Source organism: Schistocerca cancellata, chromosome 8 (assembly GCF_023864275.1).
Source record: "Schistocerca cancellata isolate TAMUIC-IGC-003103 chromosome 8, iqSchCanc2.1, whole genome shotgun sequence".
Classification (NCBI taxonomy): Eukaryota; Metazoa; Arthropoda; class Insecta; order Orthoptera; family Acrididae; genus Schistocerca; species Schistocerca cancellata.
Genome location: NC_064633.1, coordinates 559,810,168 through 559,824,786, shown reverse-complemented (window position 1 = coordinate 559,824,786; position 14,619 = coordinate 559,810,168). Strand labels below are relative to the sequence as shown.

At 36.5% G+C, this 14,619-nt stretch overlaps 1 protein-coding gene across 1 annotated transcript in view; it reads right to left on the bottom strand.

The window, feature by feature from the left end:
* Positions 1–1,496: 1,496 nt before the first annotated feature.
* The window catches only part of LOC126095326 (odorant receptor 85c-like), a 53,020-nt gene continuing 39,897 nt past the window's right edge, over positions 1,497–14,619 (bottom strand). The window contains exon 4 of the mRNA XM_049910131.1: positions 1,497–1,837. Coding sequence (XP_049766088.1) covers positions 1,784–1,837 — 54 coding nt within the window. The 3' untranslated portion in view covers positions 1,497–1,783. The remainder of the gene's footprint in view (positions 1,838–14,619) is intronic.

Below are 14,619 nucleotides of genomic sequence, written 5' to 3'. Positions count from 1 at the left end.
TCCATTCCATTCAACTGCTCTTCCAAGTCCTTTGCTGTCTCTGACAGAATTACAATGTCATTGCGAATCTTAAAGTTTTTATTTCTTCTCCATGGATTTTAATACCTACTCCGAATTTTTCTTTTGTTTCCTTTACTGCTTGCTCAACATACAGATTGAATAACATCAGGGAGAGGCTACAACCTTGTTTCACTCCCTTCCCAACCACTGCTTCCCTTTCATGTCCCTCGACTCTTATAACTGCCATCTGGTTTCTGTACAAATTGTAAATAGCCTTTCGCTCCCTGTATTTTACCCCTGCCACCTTTAGAATTTGAAAGAGATTATTCCAGTCAACATTGTCAAAAGCTTTCTCCAAGTCTACAAATGCTAGAAACGTAGGTTTGCCTTTTCTTAATCTAGCTTCTAAGATAAGTCGTAGGGTCAGTATTGCCTCATGTATTCCCATATTTCTACGGAATCCAAACTGATCGTCCCCGAGGTCGGCTTCTACCAGTTTTTCCATTCATATGTACAGAATTCGCATTAGTATTTTGCAGCCATGACTTATTAAACTGACAGTTCGGTAATTTTCACATCTGTCAACACTTGCTTTCTTTGGGATTGGAATTATTATATTCTTCTTGAAGTCTGAGGGTATTTCGCCTGTCTCATACATTTTGCTCACCAGATGGTAGAGTTTTGTCAGGACTGCCTCTCCCAAGGCTGTCAGTAGTTCTAATGGAATGTTGTCTACTCCTGGGGCCTTGTTTCGACTTAGGTCTTTCTGTGCTCTATCAAATTCTTTGCGCAGTATTATATCTCCCATTTCATCTTCATCTACATCCTCTTCCATTTCTATATTAGTGTCCTCAAGAACATCACCCTTGTATAGTCCCTGTATATACTCCTTCCACCTTTCTGCTTTCCCTTCTTTGCTTAGAACTGGGTTTCCATCTGAGCCCTTGATATTCATACAAGTGGTTCTCTTTTCTCCAAAGGTCTCTCTAATTTTCCTGTAGGCAGTATCTATCTTACCCCTAGTGAGCTAAGTCTGTACATCCTTACATTTGTCCTGTAGCCATGCCTGCTTAGTCATTTTGCACTTCCTGTCGATCTCATTTTTGAGACGTTTGTATTCTATTTTGAAATTGAGGTAAAGTCAACCAATGGAAAATCAAGGATGAAATAATGACAATATTATGAAAAGGACAGATTGCTACTCACCATATAGAGGAGACATTGTGTCACAAACAGTCACAACAAATGTTGTGCCTGTCTGCGACTCAACATCTTCTCTATATGATGAATAGGAATCCATCCTTTTCATAATATCAAAATTAAAGTAATTAATGTATATTTAAAAATTGGATTTATAACATATCAGGTTTACATGTAATAAAAATTCTTAGTGGTTACTTGAGTCTCCAACTTTGTACATTGTTGTCTTCTTCATAATCTTGCATTAAAAATTATAATGTTTGAAAACATGTATAATGCATAAGTACTTCTGTTTTAGAAAGCTGTAAGTGAAAAACACTGTAATGTAAGAAATCAAAAACTGGAGCTCATTCGTATAATTAACATATACAATGTACAGTGTTTGAAGCATAATATTTCGTGCCTGTTAAAATAATATTGTACAGCTTTAATTTGTTTAGCATTCATTTATGAAATTTTTTCCTTACTTTACAGATAATAGCCATGTAAAGATAAAATTTTTCTGCAAGAATGAGGAAGCATCTTAAAAATATAGTACAGTGATAGTCATTTTCGATAGTAAGCCTGTTCCTCTTGTTTTATTTCACTTGTTGACATGGTAAGCCATGTTGAGTAATGCATATGCTCCATTCAGCACCTGCAAGATGAAATAATTGTATCAAATTCCAATAAAGACACAATATTATGGTGAAACATATTTTGGTCTTTTACAACATTAATAATAGTATAATTTACCAATCACAGCTGCTCACTTTGATATTTTATGAGAAAGGTGCACTAGTAGTATTGACTCAGTATTTTAAATTGATTATGACAATTACAGACTACAAATAGCAAGCATGAGTTGTAAAGAGAAGCAGTACTTGGGTCACAGCTGATGGAGAGACTCTTTAATCGCAACAAAATACAATACATGCAGTTTTTTGTCAGCAATTCTGTTTGCATTAACATTCCATTCTACTACAACAGTGTGATGGTTAGCAAAATGGAAGATAATAAAACAATAGGTGAATAAGAAGCTCTCATGAATAGCACATATACACAGCACAACCCACTTCAGCCAAGATTTTACTATACACTGACACTGAACTTTGTTTCACAACTTTGGTGGATGAAGCTTGATGGTATTGACTGATAGAGTATAAATACTACTTTTCATTTTCTATATTACTTTTGTTCTTAATTACAGCCTCTAGTGATGGCTGTGACTGCAACAAGTTCTGAAATAATATAAATAAATCACTGACTGGTGTAGACTGTACTATTTGTAAAAGTTCATAAGCATCATAATCTTATTCTGGGAATTTATTTTCTTTGTCAGTGCGATATTGTCCACAATCAGCACCAGTAGTACACTGAAACATTTATTTCATGTACATTGATTCCTTGACAACATATGGATAATAAATTGAGGCTAAATGCAAAATGTGACACTAAATTATATCTTAGTGATGGTAAAGGAATGCAACCAGAGTAGTTCCCATTGTTTAGTTCAGATGCTCCTGCTGAACAGCTGTTAATATTCATAAGGTACAATTTGATGGATCACTTTATGCAGAACAAATGAGGAGCCTAGTACCAAAGAAAACCAAGTTCTGAAGTTTGCTTATAGTATTTTCCACACTGAATCAGATGGTAGCCACACTGAATGTAAAAAATGCATGAAAATAATTTAAAAAGCTGTTTAAAAGTGTAGCTTTGCTTCAAAAATGGCCAAGCCCTAGCAGGTGTTGTTTCAAAAGTGGCCAATTCCATCAGTAGCAAACATGACACAGGACTCAGCACATGACACCCACCTCATTCTGTTTACTTGTGTACTGTGTAAGTGTTAGCACTGTTTGTTATTGTGGTTTTGTTCAGGTTTGTATCAGTTTTTTCTTCTGAAAATGGAAATGAATGTCATAAGTCCTCCAAATGAGTCATGCAAAAGATAATGTAAATGTTTGAAACACATTAAGTATGTATCCTTTTTTATTCAAGACCAATCAATGCTGAAATTCAAGAGAATACAACTGTTTTCCCATTTCTGTGTTGTATGTTTATTTTGTATTAGTTGTCAGTAGGGTCATTCTTAAAACAAAAGTGCATAAGGCACGTACTGCTAACTATCTTTTAAAAAAGTTATTGCAATATCTAATCTGAGAAATATGTGTGTACATTTTGGTTTAGTTTCAAAAGTAGACAAATCCAGTAGTTATCAAAACCAGCCAAGTCCAGCTTATAACCCATTTTTACAACTTAACTATTGATTTTTGCCATGTTTTCATTACTGAAAGTCATTTATTTGATATGAAAGAGAGCAGACAAAAAATTTCACATGTTTGAGCAGTTTTCTGCCTCTCTTGTAAAAAAAGTTGAAAGTGGACTTGGCCATCTTTGATATTAGGCCCCTCAAATGTGGATGACCTGCACATCAAACCATAGTGCTCACAGTGTGGTGAGTCAGTGCCTCCTTCCCTCTAGACTGGATGTACACAAAGACTGAATGACTGATAATTAACATTGATGTGAATCACCTGCTGCCAAATAACCAGTGCCTGCACTGGCTTTGTTCATTCTAGGGTCTTGAGATTTAGAAGCAGTCAAGCCAAGTCTGAAATTGCTCTGAGTATAGCTGTACTGAGGCTTAGCACTATTTGCAAAACTTGCCAAACACTTCATTATCTGTCAGGATAATATATCATGGATAGTGTTATCGTATCCCAACTGGCACTTTTTAGTTCCTGAGCCACAAGTGCTCTAGTCTGGTTGAAGGAATTTGGAAGTAGTGAGTTGGAGGTATAGGTTAGTGGAGTTGGAAGAGGAATTAAATCTGGTACGGTTATGAGAAGTCTTCCAAAAAATTAATACTAGGTAGAATTAAAAATATGACAAAAGTTGTGTTACATAAGAATAGAGCAGAGAGCAAATTGAGATGTAAGATTCGGAGTAAAAAAAAAATTAAAAACAGTATTACAAATTTTAGAGCATGTAACAGAAAATAAGCAAGTCTTTTTTTAAACATAAAAAGTGATATTTGATGGAAATCATTCTAGTTTATATATCTAGGTGCTGAAATTCTACAAAGAGCTGCAGATATTCATAAAGGACTAAAATAAAGGGTTTAATATAATCCATTATGGAGTCGAGGTAGCAGTTGTCGTTATACTGGTTATCACTGTTAGCATTCAACCGCAATTCTTATACATGTATTTTAACAACGCGTTTCAAGAGACAATGCTCCCATCATCAGGTTGTAAAATCTATGTCATGAAATTAAACAGACTAAAAAGACAAAATACCATCACAAATAGCTGGGAAGTCCAAAGAGTAAAACAGAATTAAAGGTATATTGGACTCTGGGTCCTCGTCTTACATTGAAGTTGTTGACACAAGTCGATGGCCGTCCCATAGCTACCAAATATGCTGTCGCACTGTGCCAGCTCGGGAGCTGTTGTGGACTGACGTGCCTAGGTGTTGTGGCGTAGTTACAGCCGTGTGCTTGACGGTAACGCTATGCTATTGGGCGCCTCCTTATTGCATTGGTCTGCTATTGATAGCCTCTCGCAGCTCCGTCAGTGACATGCTACAAGTTTAAAATCGCATACCTATCCTCACTAAAATGACTACAGAAATTGCCAAATTAAATAATAATGAAACCGGGCATGTCGGTCATAAGCTACATAAAATAGTAAAAAATGAACTAAATAAGCAAAATAGTGTTAATCATAAGACTAGAGCAGACCGACTAACTGTCGATTCTATAAATAAAAAGCTTAATGAAGTGAAAGCTATTGCTACGAAAGCAGATAAGGGGAATATGGTCGTAATATTAAAAGAGGAGGAGTACGTTTCGAAGACCTTAGCGTTTTTTGTTGAAAATAGCATTACGGAAATTCCAAAAGACATAACAGCCAATTTCCAAATTAAACTAAAAAATGTTCTTAAACGCACACACTTCCTGCTGACAGAAGCCGAAAAAAGAAGATGTGTTATCAAGAATCCAATGGCCCCTAAATTAATATCACAGGTGAAGATACATAAAGATCTGCATCCGGTTCGTCCGATTGTTAACGGTCGAAATAGTCCAGCATATAAAATAACGAAATTGTTGGACCAAATTCTGAAAAAGACTTACGTGTATAAAAATAACTATTCAGTGTGTGGTAGTATGACCATGATAGGTGAAATTAAAGATACGCCAGTAACTGACACTTCCCGTTTGGTTTTGTTGGATGTTAAGAACTTATACTCCAGTGTTCCGGTTAACAAAACTATAGAAATCATTAAGAGAAATTTCCTTAAATACGGTAAAATTTCAATGCAAGAGACAATTGAATTTATTGAACTCCTACAGCTCATTACAAGTTTTAATTATTTTACATTTAATAACAAATTTTATATTCAGGACGATGGGTTAGCCATGGGGTCCAGTATTTCAGGAACTATGGCGGACATTTTTATCAATGACCTTGAAGATAAAGTTATAAATTCTGACGATAACATTATGGATAAAATTGTTTATTACAAACGTTATAGACGACACTCTGTTACTTGTCGATGGTTCCCGTGAGGACATTGAGGAAATAGTAAAAAGGTTCAACGATGCACATAATAAAATAGAATTTACCGTGGAGTATGAAACTGACAATTGTTTACAGTTCCTGGACCTGAATATAAAAAAGCAGGGCAACAAACATGCGTTCTCCGTTTATAGAAAACAACCTACGACTGATGCCGTGATCCCGAATGATTCATGCCATCCGCAGGCTTATAAAGAAGCTGCTTTCCATAGTCTCGTGCATAGGGCAATCAATATACCTATGAGCGAAAAAGATAGGGAGAATGAAATTAATACCGTTAAGAGAATAGCGAAGAATAACGATTACAGAATAGATATGGTTAAAAAACTGTTACCAAAAGTAATAAGCGCAAAAAGAATAAACCTGATGGAGAGAAAGTGAAAATTATCACGATGCTACGGAACAGTCTCACAAAAGATAGCAAATATTTTTATGCCATACGATGTTAAAATAGCTTTTCAGACTAATAACCTAGTGAGGTATAGCCTTAAGCACGATATTGGTGAGAAGAGAAATAAGTTTGAAAGATCGGGAGTTTATAAAATACAGTGCAGAACTTGTGATGCAAAATATATAGGGCAGACAGGAAGATCATTCGCGACCCAGTATAAAGAACATAAAGATGCGTTCAGGTTAGGAAATTATGACAAATCAGTTGTTGTGAACCATATATATATATGAAACAGGCAATCCCCTTAATAGCATAGAAGACAACGTAGAAATATTGCATGTAGAAAAGAAAGGGAGGAAACGAAAGGGAGGAAACTTGATTTACTAGAGGAATTCGAGATAGCTATCCATGAAAAGAAACAAAGCAATATTTTAAATGCACAAGATAATTTTAAAGGAATGAGATTTTTAGCGGGTTTTTAGAATTATTTTAGGTTAGGTATGCGATTTTAAACTTGTAGCATGTCACTGACGGAGCTGCGAGAGACTAACGATGGCAGACCAATGCAATAAGGAAATCAGGTGCCCAATAGCATAGCGTTACCGTCAAGCACACGGCTGTAACCACGCCACAACACCTAGGCACGTCAGTCCACAACAGCTCCCGAGCCGGCACAATGCGACAGCATATTTGGTAGCTATGGGACGGCCATCGACTTGTGTCAACAACTTCAGTGTAAGACGAGGACCCACAGTCCAATATACCTTTAATTCTGTTTTACTCTATGGACTTCCCAACTATTTGTGATGGTATTTTGTCATTTTAGTCCGTTTAATTTCATGACATAGATTTTACAACCTGATGATGGGAGCATTGTCTCTTGAAACGCATTGTTAAAATACATGTATAAGAATCGCGGTTGAATGCTAACAGTGATAATCAAAATAAAGGGTAATTGGCAATTGTAATGTGTTGCATCCTGGTACAGATTCTATCACCAGCTTGGTCGAAGGTGTGATCTGAGCAGCGCAACAAGAACATTGATGGCAATGTAGACTCAGGACTACTAAATCACATTTAATGGAGTGAGAGGGAGAAAGTCTCCAAGGATGCTTAGCACAGGTGATTCTACAATGGAGAGGACAGTTGTGATTCATAGTGAGTGACTAAAGGTGCAAACACTATAGAATTCAGCTTAAGACCAATTTGTTTTCCCAGTAGTTCAACTTAATTCTGAGAGATGTCTTATAGTGGCAATATATCTTTGGAAATGAGCTGCCCTAGATGTTAGGCCTCTCCAGTAATTCCTGGTTCCTGAGTATTATCTTCTGCTCTCAGAGACAAGTGCTCTGCTTGTAACTCATTCTGGCAATAAACAATCAAACACCGTAACCACAATTGAAGACAAGTGTGAGACAGTACTCGCTATTCTTTATATTCTGATGGGCAGAAAATGTTAAGTATTACTCATTGCGATTTACACAGACAGATATGTTTTGACACGAAGAGACAAGTGCGAGACAGTGCTTATTCCTCCCTATATTCTGACACACAGAATATGTCAGCTATTACTCATTGTTACTTGAGACAAATTCTGTATTACTTCTTCTTCTTCTTCTTCTTCTTCTTCTTCTTCTTCTTCTTCTTTAACAGGCAAAAATGCAAGAAATAACTGTTGCTGGATACAAAATTAGTTATCCTACCTTGAATGTGTACAGTTGTTCTGGCGTCTTACTTCAGCAACATTGAAGTGTCACTCTATTGTGACTTAAAGGCATGGCAGTGGTATTGCTTCCAACAACTGCTAATTGTGACAGTTTCCTGATAAAGACTACTTCTAAATGAAAGTACTGACTTTTACTACAAATGCCAGATGTTTGCTGAGAGTGCTAAAATATGTTTGTCATTAACACATTCTAGTCGTAATAGTAGTAGTAGTAGAAGTAGTAGTAGTAGTAGTAGTTGTTGTTGTTGTTGCTTTTGTTTTATTCATCTGTGAATCACTTTTAGAATGATACTGGACATGTTTGGGTATTACAGTTTAAGATCAAAAAATACAATTCATATGTAGAGTCACTTACATACTTGGAAGTCTCGTTTGACAAGGATGAGACAGGAAGTTGGCTATGGTCTATTGAAGAAACCATCCCATCATTTGCTGAAGTAATTTAGGGAAACCATGAGAAACCTAAATTAGGGTGGCTGCATGTACACTAGAGACTCCATCTTTCATAATACAGCATCAGTATGTTTAAAACATTGCAACCTCATTCTGTTTATCCATACCATATAATACTGCTTTGTTTATACATTTTTGCCAGAAAGTTATTTGACAATATAAAAGACTAGTGCAATGGCATTCATTCATTTCTCATCATCACTGAACACACTATCAGCTGATCTCAGGACCATGGTGGTAATGTTTTATTTCCATTTTATGTACTGCAACTCCCCATTTGCTGGCCTGAAAAACTGAATGAGCATCTATCCATAATAAGTGAGATTTTAAGCTCAGAAAGGGGATAAAATTTTGGTATTATTCATTGCAGAGCTTTGGTTTAATATTTGTAATGAAAAAATTAGAGCATGAAAGTGGACACTTTATTATTACTTACTTTTGATACATTTGTGGCAAAACTCTTCTCTGTATTATCTAAGTAAACTTTCACTGGGTAGAATATATTGCTTAACAGGTACTTTCTAATTGCATTTTTAAATAACTTTGTTTCAGTAAGCACTTCAAAAGCCTTAAAAAATTCACTGACTGTTTTATTTCCTTGCAGGAAATACTACATCTATTCTTTCTCAGCAAATAAAAATTTACTCTAGATTTTGTTCCATGATAATGGACAGAGATGTTTGTGCACTAATTATAAAGGTTACTTTTTGTATGCATGTCTGACTGATAATGTATTGATGTTGATGTTAACACTTTGCCGTCTGTATGTCTCATACAAATTCATTCGCTTGGCGCTGGCAGTGCTAAGTTGGATTCTTTGGCTTGTCACTGGCTGCTTGTCACCTTCCTGTTGATGACAAGGTTCAAACACATTGACTTTTGCACACTTTAATTTTCCAGAAAACCTCTATTTTGCTGTATCATTCCACAAACTCGAATTTTTTTTTCAAGTAACTTCTCTGCAAGTTCTTCACTGTTATAATAATTATCCATGCAGAGGTGATGCCTCGTTCCATCACAAGGTGTCATTAGTTACATCACTGTTTTTGCTAAAGGCTGTCCAATGCTGGAATATATCTTGAATGAGGAAATGTATCCTGTACTCGAATCACACAGCATTCAAATGAGTATGCCTATTTCGTACTTTTCGACGGATTGTAAACTTTAAAATTTAACTGTCCAAGCCACTGTATCGTTCCTTCATCAATTGAGATGTTTTGACTTAGATTAAATGTTTCTTTAAACTTTCTGGAAAAATAATCCATTACAAACTGCACTTTGAGAAGCTGGTTGGCATTATCCAATTTATTATTGCTGTTGGAAAAATGTAAAAATGATAATATTTGTCTGAATCAGTTGCGGGACATCGTTATGTGAAATATTGGTTTGTCTATCAACAGACTCATTGACCAGTAATCGTTGATTCTTGCTTTTCTTACAGTTCCCATAAGGATAGTAAGCCCAAACCATTTTCTAAGTTCGGGTCCCATAACAGCGACAAATTTGGCATTTTTTAAAATCCATTTTCCTTCTATTGCAGTTTTGACTGTAGACCTTTATGGTTTCATTGCTAATATATTAAAATAGATCGTTCCCAATATGTAATTGTACAATATCCTTGACACTCTGTGTATCTTTGGGAAATATGTTTGGACCCAGGTATCCTTCAAATTTATTATTGGTTCTTGGTAAATCAAAGTCTGACCACTGTGCACTGTCTTCTTCGTCTGTTTCAGCCAAATCAGTTGGCAACCGTAGCATTCACTGAATTCTTCTTGGATGTATTCCACTATCTTCCTACGATTCTGCTTCACTTTCATTTCTTTGATATCCAATGTCTTCTTCCCAATCGTCCAAGTCATCTGGAATGTCAGTCAAGACGTCCACGCATTCATCGTAAATAATCCTATTGTCTCTTTCGTCACGAGTACTTATAAAAACAAAACACTTGTTGACATGTGTAACTTATTGTTACCTAAACAAAACACCAACAGAATGCAAAAGATACTAAAGTGCTGCTACTGGCCACTGCGCGATACTATGCTCATGACACCACTCTGGTGTTGCCGGACGGTGTTAAAATCCCCAGTGTTTTGATCAGACTTTTACTATGAATCTGGGTCGCAAAATCAGTCCTCCTTGATGTGAGCTGTGTGAACAGGGGCCCTGTTGCCTTGGAACTCAGTATCAAGATTGGGGAACAAATATTGGACCATGAGATGTACCTCTGCTTTTCCTGTATGCAGTATGCACAAATAGTCTATATCATGCCTCTTGAAACACCAAATGCTTCGTCTACCTTGGTTACGAAAACACCAACAATTTTCCCATGTTCAAATTCACTTTGCTCTGAGATAATGCACATGTAACTACACAGAACAATGTTCTGACCATGACACAGTTGCTACATATTGCAAACATTGCACAGGTGCCATTCATGGTCAAATTCAGCAGCGCTACTTGCAAGCTTAGCTAGCATCTGTACTTATGTTCAAGCTAGCATTTCTCATCATGTTTCCATAATTTTGTCCGACCCTGTAACTGAGTGTAGATATGAGTAGTGTGTAACTAAAAAGTACTGGCTGTTTTAGACTGATGATGTGACCCCGATGGCCTAACATACTGGTGACATTCTGTTTGCAAATATTTTTGTATATTCCAACCACTTAATCTGAAAATCCATATTCATTCCTACACTGGAAAATCCAGGATGGAATGTAACAATATTATGAAAACGATAGTTGCTACTCACCATATGGTATGGTGGAGATGCTGTGTCACAGATACGCACAACAAAAAGATTGTTAGAAAATGGCTGCTGAGGCGACATGTGTGTGTGTGTTTTTTTCTATCTCTGACAAAGGCCTTGTTGGCTGAAAACTCATGTTCTGATAGTCTTTTGGTCCTGCCTATCTGCAACGTGGTATCTCTGCCTGCTGTATGGTGAGTAAGAGCTATTCTTTTCATGATATTCATTCATAGAATTTTTTTTTAATTTTTAACACAGTCTTATAGAGATACCATCTGCTTTAATTTATGAATGTCATTTTCTCTCTTCAAACTGAAATTCATGAGAATTTTATAGTGCAACGTAACTTGCGTATCAACCAAGTGTAAACTTCCTTGAGGGTTTCATTAGTTTTCTTTGCAAGGAGTTCTCTTATTTTTTCAGTGATTGTAATTTTGCTCTCATCATCAAAGAGAATCATGTTTTACCAAGACTAACAGTAGAAGGAAATTTGTTTGTGTTTATGAGGAGAAGTGCTGAGCTTATTATGCTACCATAAGGAATTCGTATAATAATCTGTTTTGGTTCTGATAAGTGTTACACTAAAAGTTTTGCCTTATTTTGACTCTTTGTACCCTATCTGATAGTTATGACCAGAACAAGTCATTAGATACACTTGTTATTCCTAATGCTTCCCAAGTAAGTTGGTGCAAATTGAAGTTGATTAACATTATGATGTTTCTTTTTATCCCTGTAGTTGTCTGAAAAAATACACAGTTCTTCCATTGAAGACGGGATATCATTCTGAATGTAATGAAGCAGAAACAAACATACTCCATTTGGAGATTTATGGCCAGTGCCTTCATGATATGAATAGAAGTATACTTAATTGTCTTTTTAAGATTCTGAATGGCAAGTATGTTCACCCACAACTGTCTATAATAAATGATTTCATGCACTGGTGTATTTGCCAAAGAAGGTTCTGCATAAAACTGAAACATATTCCAAGAACATCATCTCATTCTATATATTTTTCATGAATTTCTTGATTGCATTTTACAATTAAATTCCATACTGCAACATTTATTAACCATAAGTCCTCCAGTAGCTGCTCTCTTGGCAGATGCACACTAATCTTAACTTTTTATTTTAACCCCTAACTCCTCACACTTGCCGCACACATCCAATTTGGCTGGCCAAAGCTCAGTGAAAAATTTTCACAAAAGTAGTTTAAATCAACCTTTTATTTCACTCCACTATTCATGTATTTTGCAATAAAGAGGCCATACATTATTTTCGCACTGAGATGAGCATCTAAATACTTTACTGTTTTGCTGCTGTAATATATATCTTTAGATGTGACAGACTGGATATGTTTCTGAATCAAATGTAATTTTTCTCATGTTATAGTATTCCATTTTTCTTTCTGTCCTCCCCATCTGTCTTTTAGGGATTCTCAATAATAGAGCAAAACACACAATCACTCAGTGTGTTTCTTCTCTATACCATACAGACAAGCAAATGCTTTGTGACATACTTCTGCCTCTTTTTATTGTCATTTGTATGATAAAAAACTTGCTCCTCTTCTAGTAGCAGTGTGCCATAGGTCTCTGGAGAAGGAAAGTGTTCATTGTGATTGGAGAAAGGTGCAGATCATTCCTATTTTCGAGAAGGGTCATCAAATAGACAGATAATACTATAGGCCTAGATCTCTTGACATTGGGTTTGTTTTAGTATGTTAGAATGTTTTGTATGCTTGTGTATTACAAGATTTCTGGAGACCAAAAATCTTCTTTCTAAGAGTCAACATGTGTTCCAAAAACAACCATTGTCCATGAGACCCAGAAAAAAGCAGATACCAGCACCCAGGTTAATGCCATGTTTTTTGACCTCTAAAAGGCATTGAATACAGTTTTGCAGTGCAACATAGCGAACAAAATATGAGCATAAAGATTATGTGACCAGCCATGTCAGTGGGTTGAAGGGCTTCTAGCAAACAGAACACAGCATGTCATTTTTAACTACAAGAAATCTTCAGACATAAAAATAAATCCATGCTTACTTCAGTGGAGTTTTATAGGACTGTTACTTTTCACAGTACATATAAATGACCTAGCAGATAACGTTGGAAGTTCCAAGTGATCTTTTGCAAATAATACTACTATATACAGAGAGGTTGCACTGCTAGAAAATTGAAGGAAAATTTAGGAAGACATGGAGAGGATTGATTTTTGGTGCAGGAATTAGTAGCTGACTCTCAATATAAATAAATGTAACGTGTTGTGCATAAATAGGCAGGAAGACCCATTATTCTATTATTACATGATTTCAGAACAATCACTGGAAGCTATCACATCCATAAAATATCTTGGAGTATGCACATGCACATGGAGTGATTAAAATGGAATGATCACTTAAAACTAATTGCAGTTAAGGTAAATGCCAGACAGATTCTTTGGAAGAATGTGGTCCACCCATAAAGGAAGCAGCTTACAAAGCCCTTGTTTGAACATTAACTGAATACTGCTCATCAGTCTTATATCTGTAATAACAGGACTGATAGAGGAAGTAGAGAAGATCCAAAGAAGAGCAGTGTGTTTTTTATTCTTATTCTCTTTCTTTTTCCCAGGTCAGTACAGACTTTCCAACCCAGTTGACTTGTTGCGTACTGTTCACCTTCTGTTATTGATTGTATTTGTGGAATAATCACTTTCATTAAACTTAAGTGTACTACTAATGAAACTTTTCTTTTTTTTTCTGTTAAATCCAGTTTATTCAAGATTTTCCCAGAACTCCGCTTGTTGACTGTCATGTGTGTGCCCTTCGGTTACTTCAGTGCATAAAAGGAACAAGTCACTGACTTATTCTATTTCTGAAATGACCAGGTTTCCACATTTAAATTCAACATACTTGTCTCATTCCTGCACAGGAATGTGCATACAGGGTCAAAGAAAGCTATGGCGATCTTAACTCAGTTCTGCAATTTTCTTGATTCATCCCCTTTCTGCAGTAGCTGATTCATTTATTAACAGTATTAGGAAAAGGATACAGTGCTACCCTCCATAAACATGACACATTGAGTTGCATACAGGCACAACAGAAAGACTGTTACACACTATAGTTTTGGCTAAAGCCTTCTTCAGCAAAGAAAACACACATACATTTACACAAGCAAGCACACCTCATGCATATATGACAGCTACCACCAGCAGCTCTGATCAGAATACAACTGTTACATGAATAGCAGAAAAATGGCGAACAGAAAAGGAGTGGAGCAAGGAAGGGGAAAGGATTGGGGATTGGCAGGTACATTGGTAGAGGGTGCCACACAAATAGGATGACGGAATCTGAAAGGGAGGATTCCGTCACTCTCTTTGTGTGCTGCTCTCTGCCATTGTACCTGCCCCTCCTTCCACCTTCCCTGCTCCTCTCCTTTTTCACTCCCTGTGGTTCCCCCCACACCCCACCTCCCGATGCAGTGCCTGGCAGTCTCTAGTCTGTACACGCCCCACCAAACAGTGCTCTTCTCTCTACCTACCCATACCCTGCTATCCCCCCC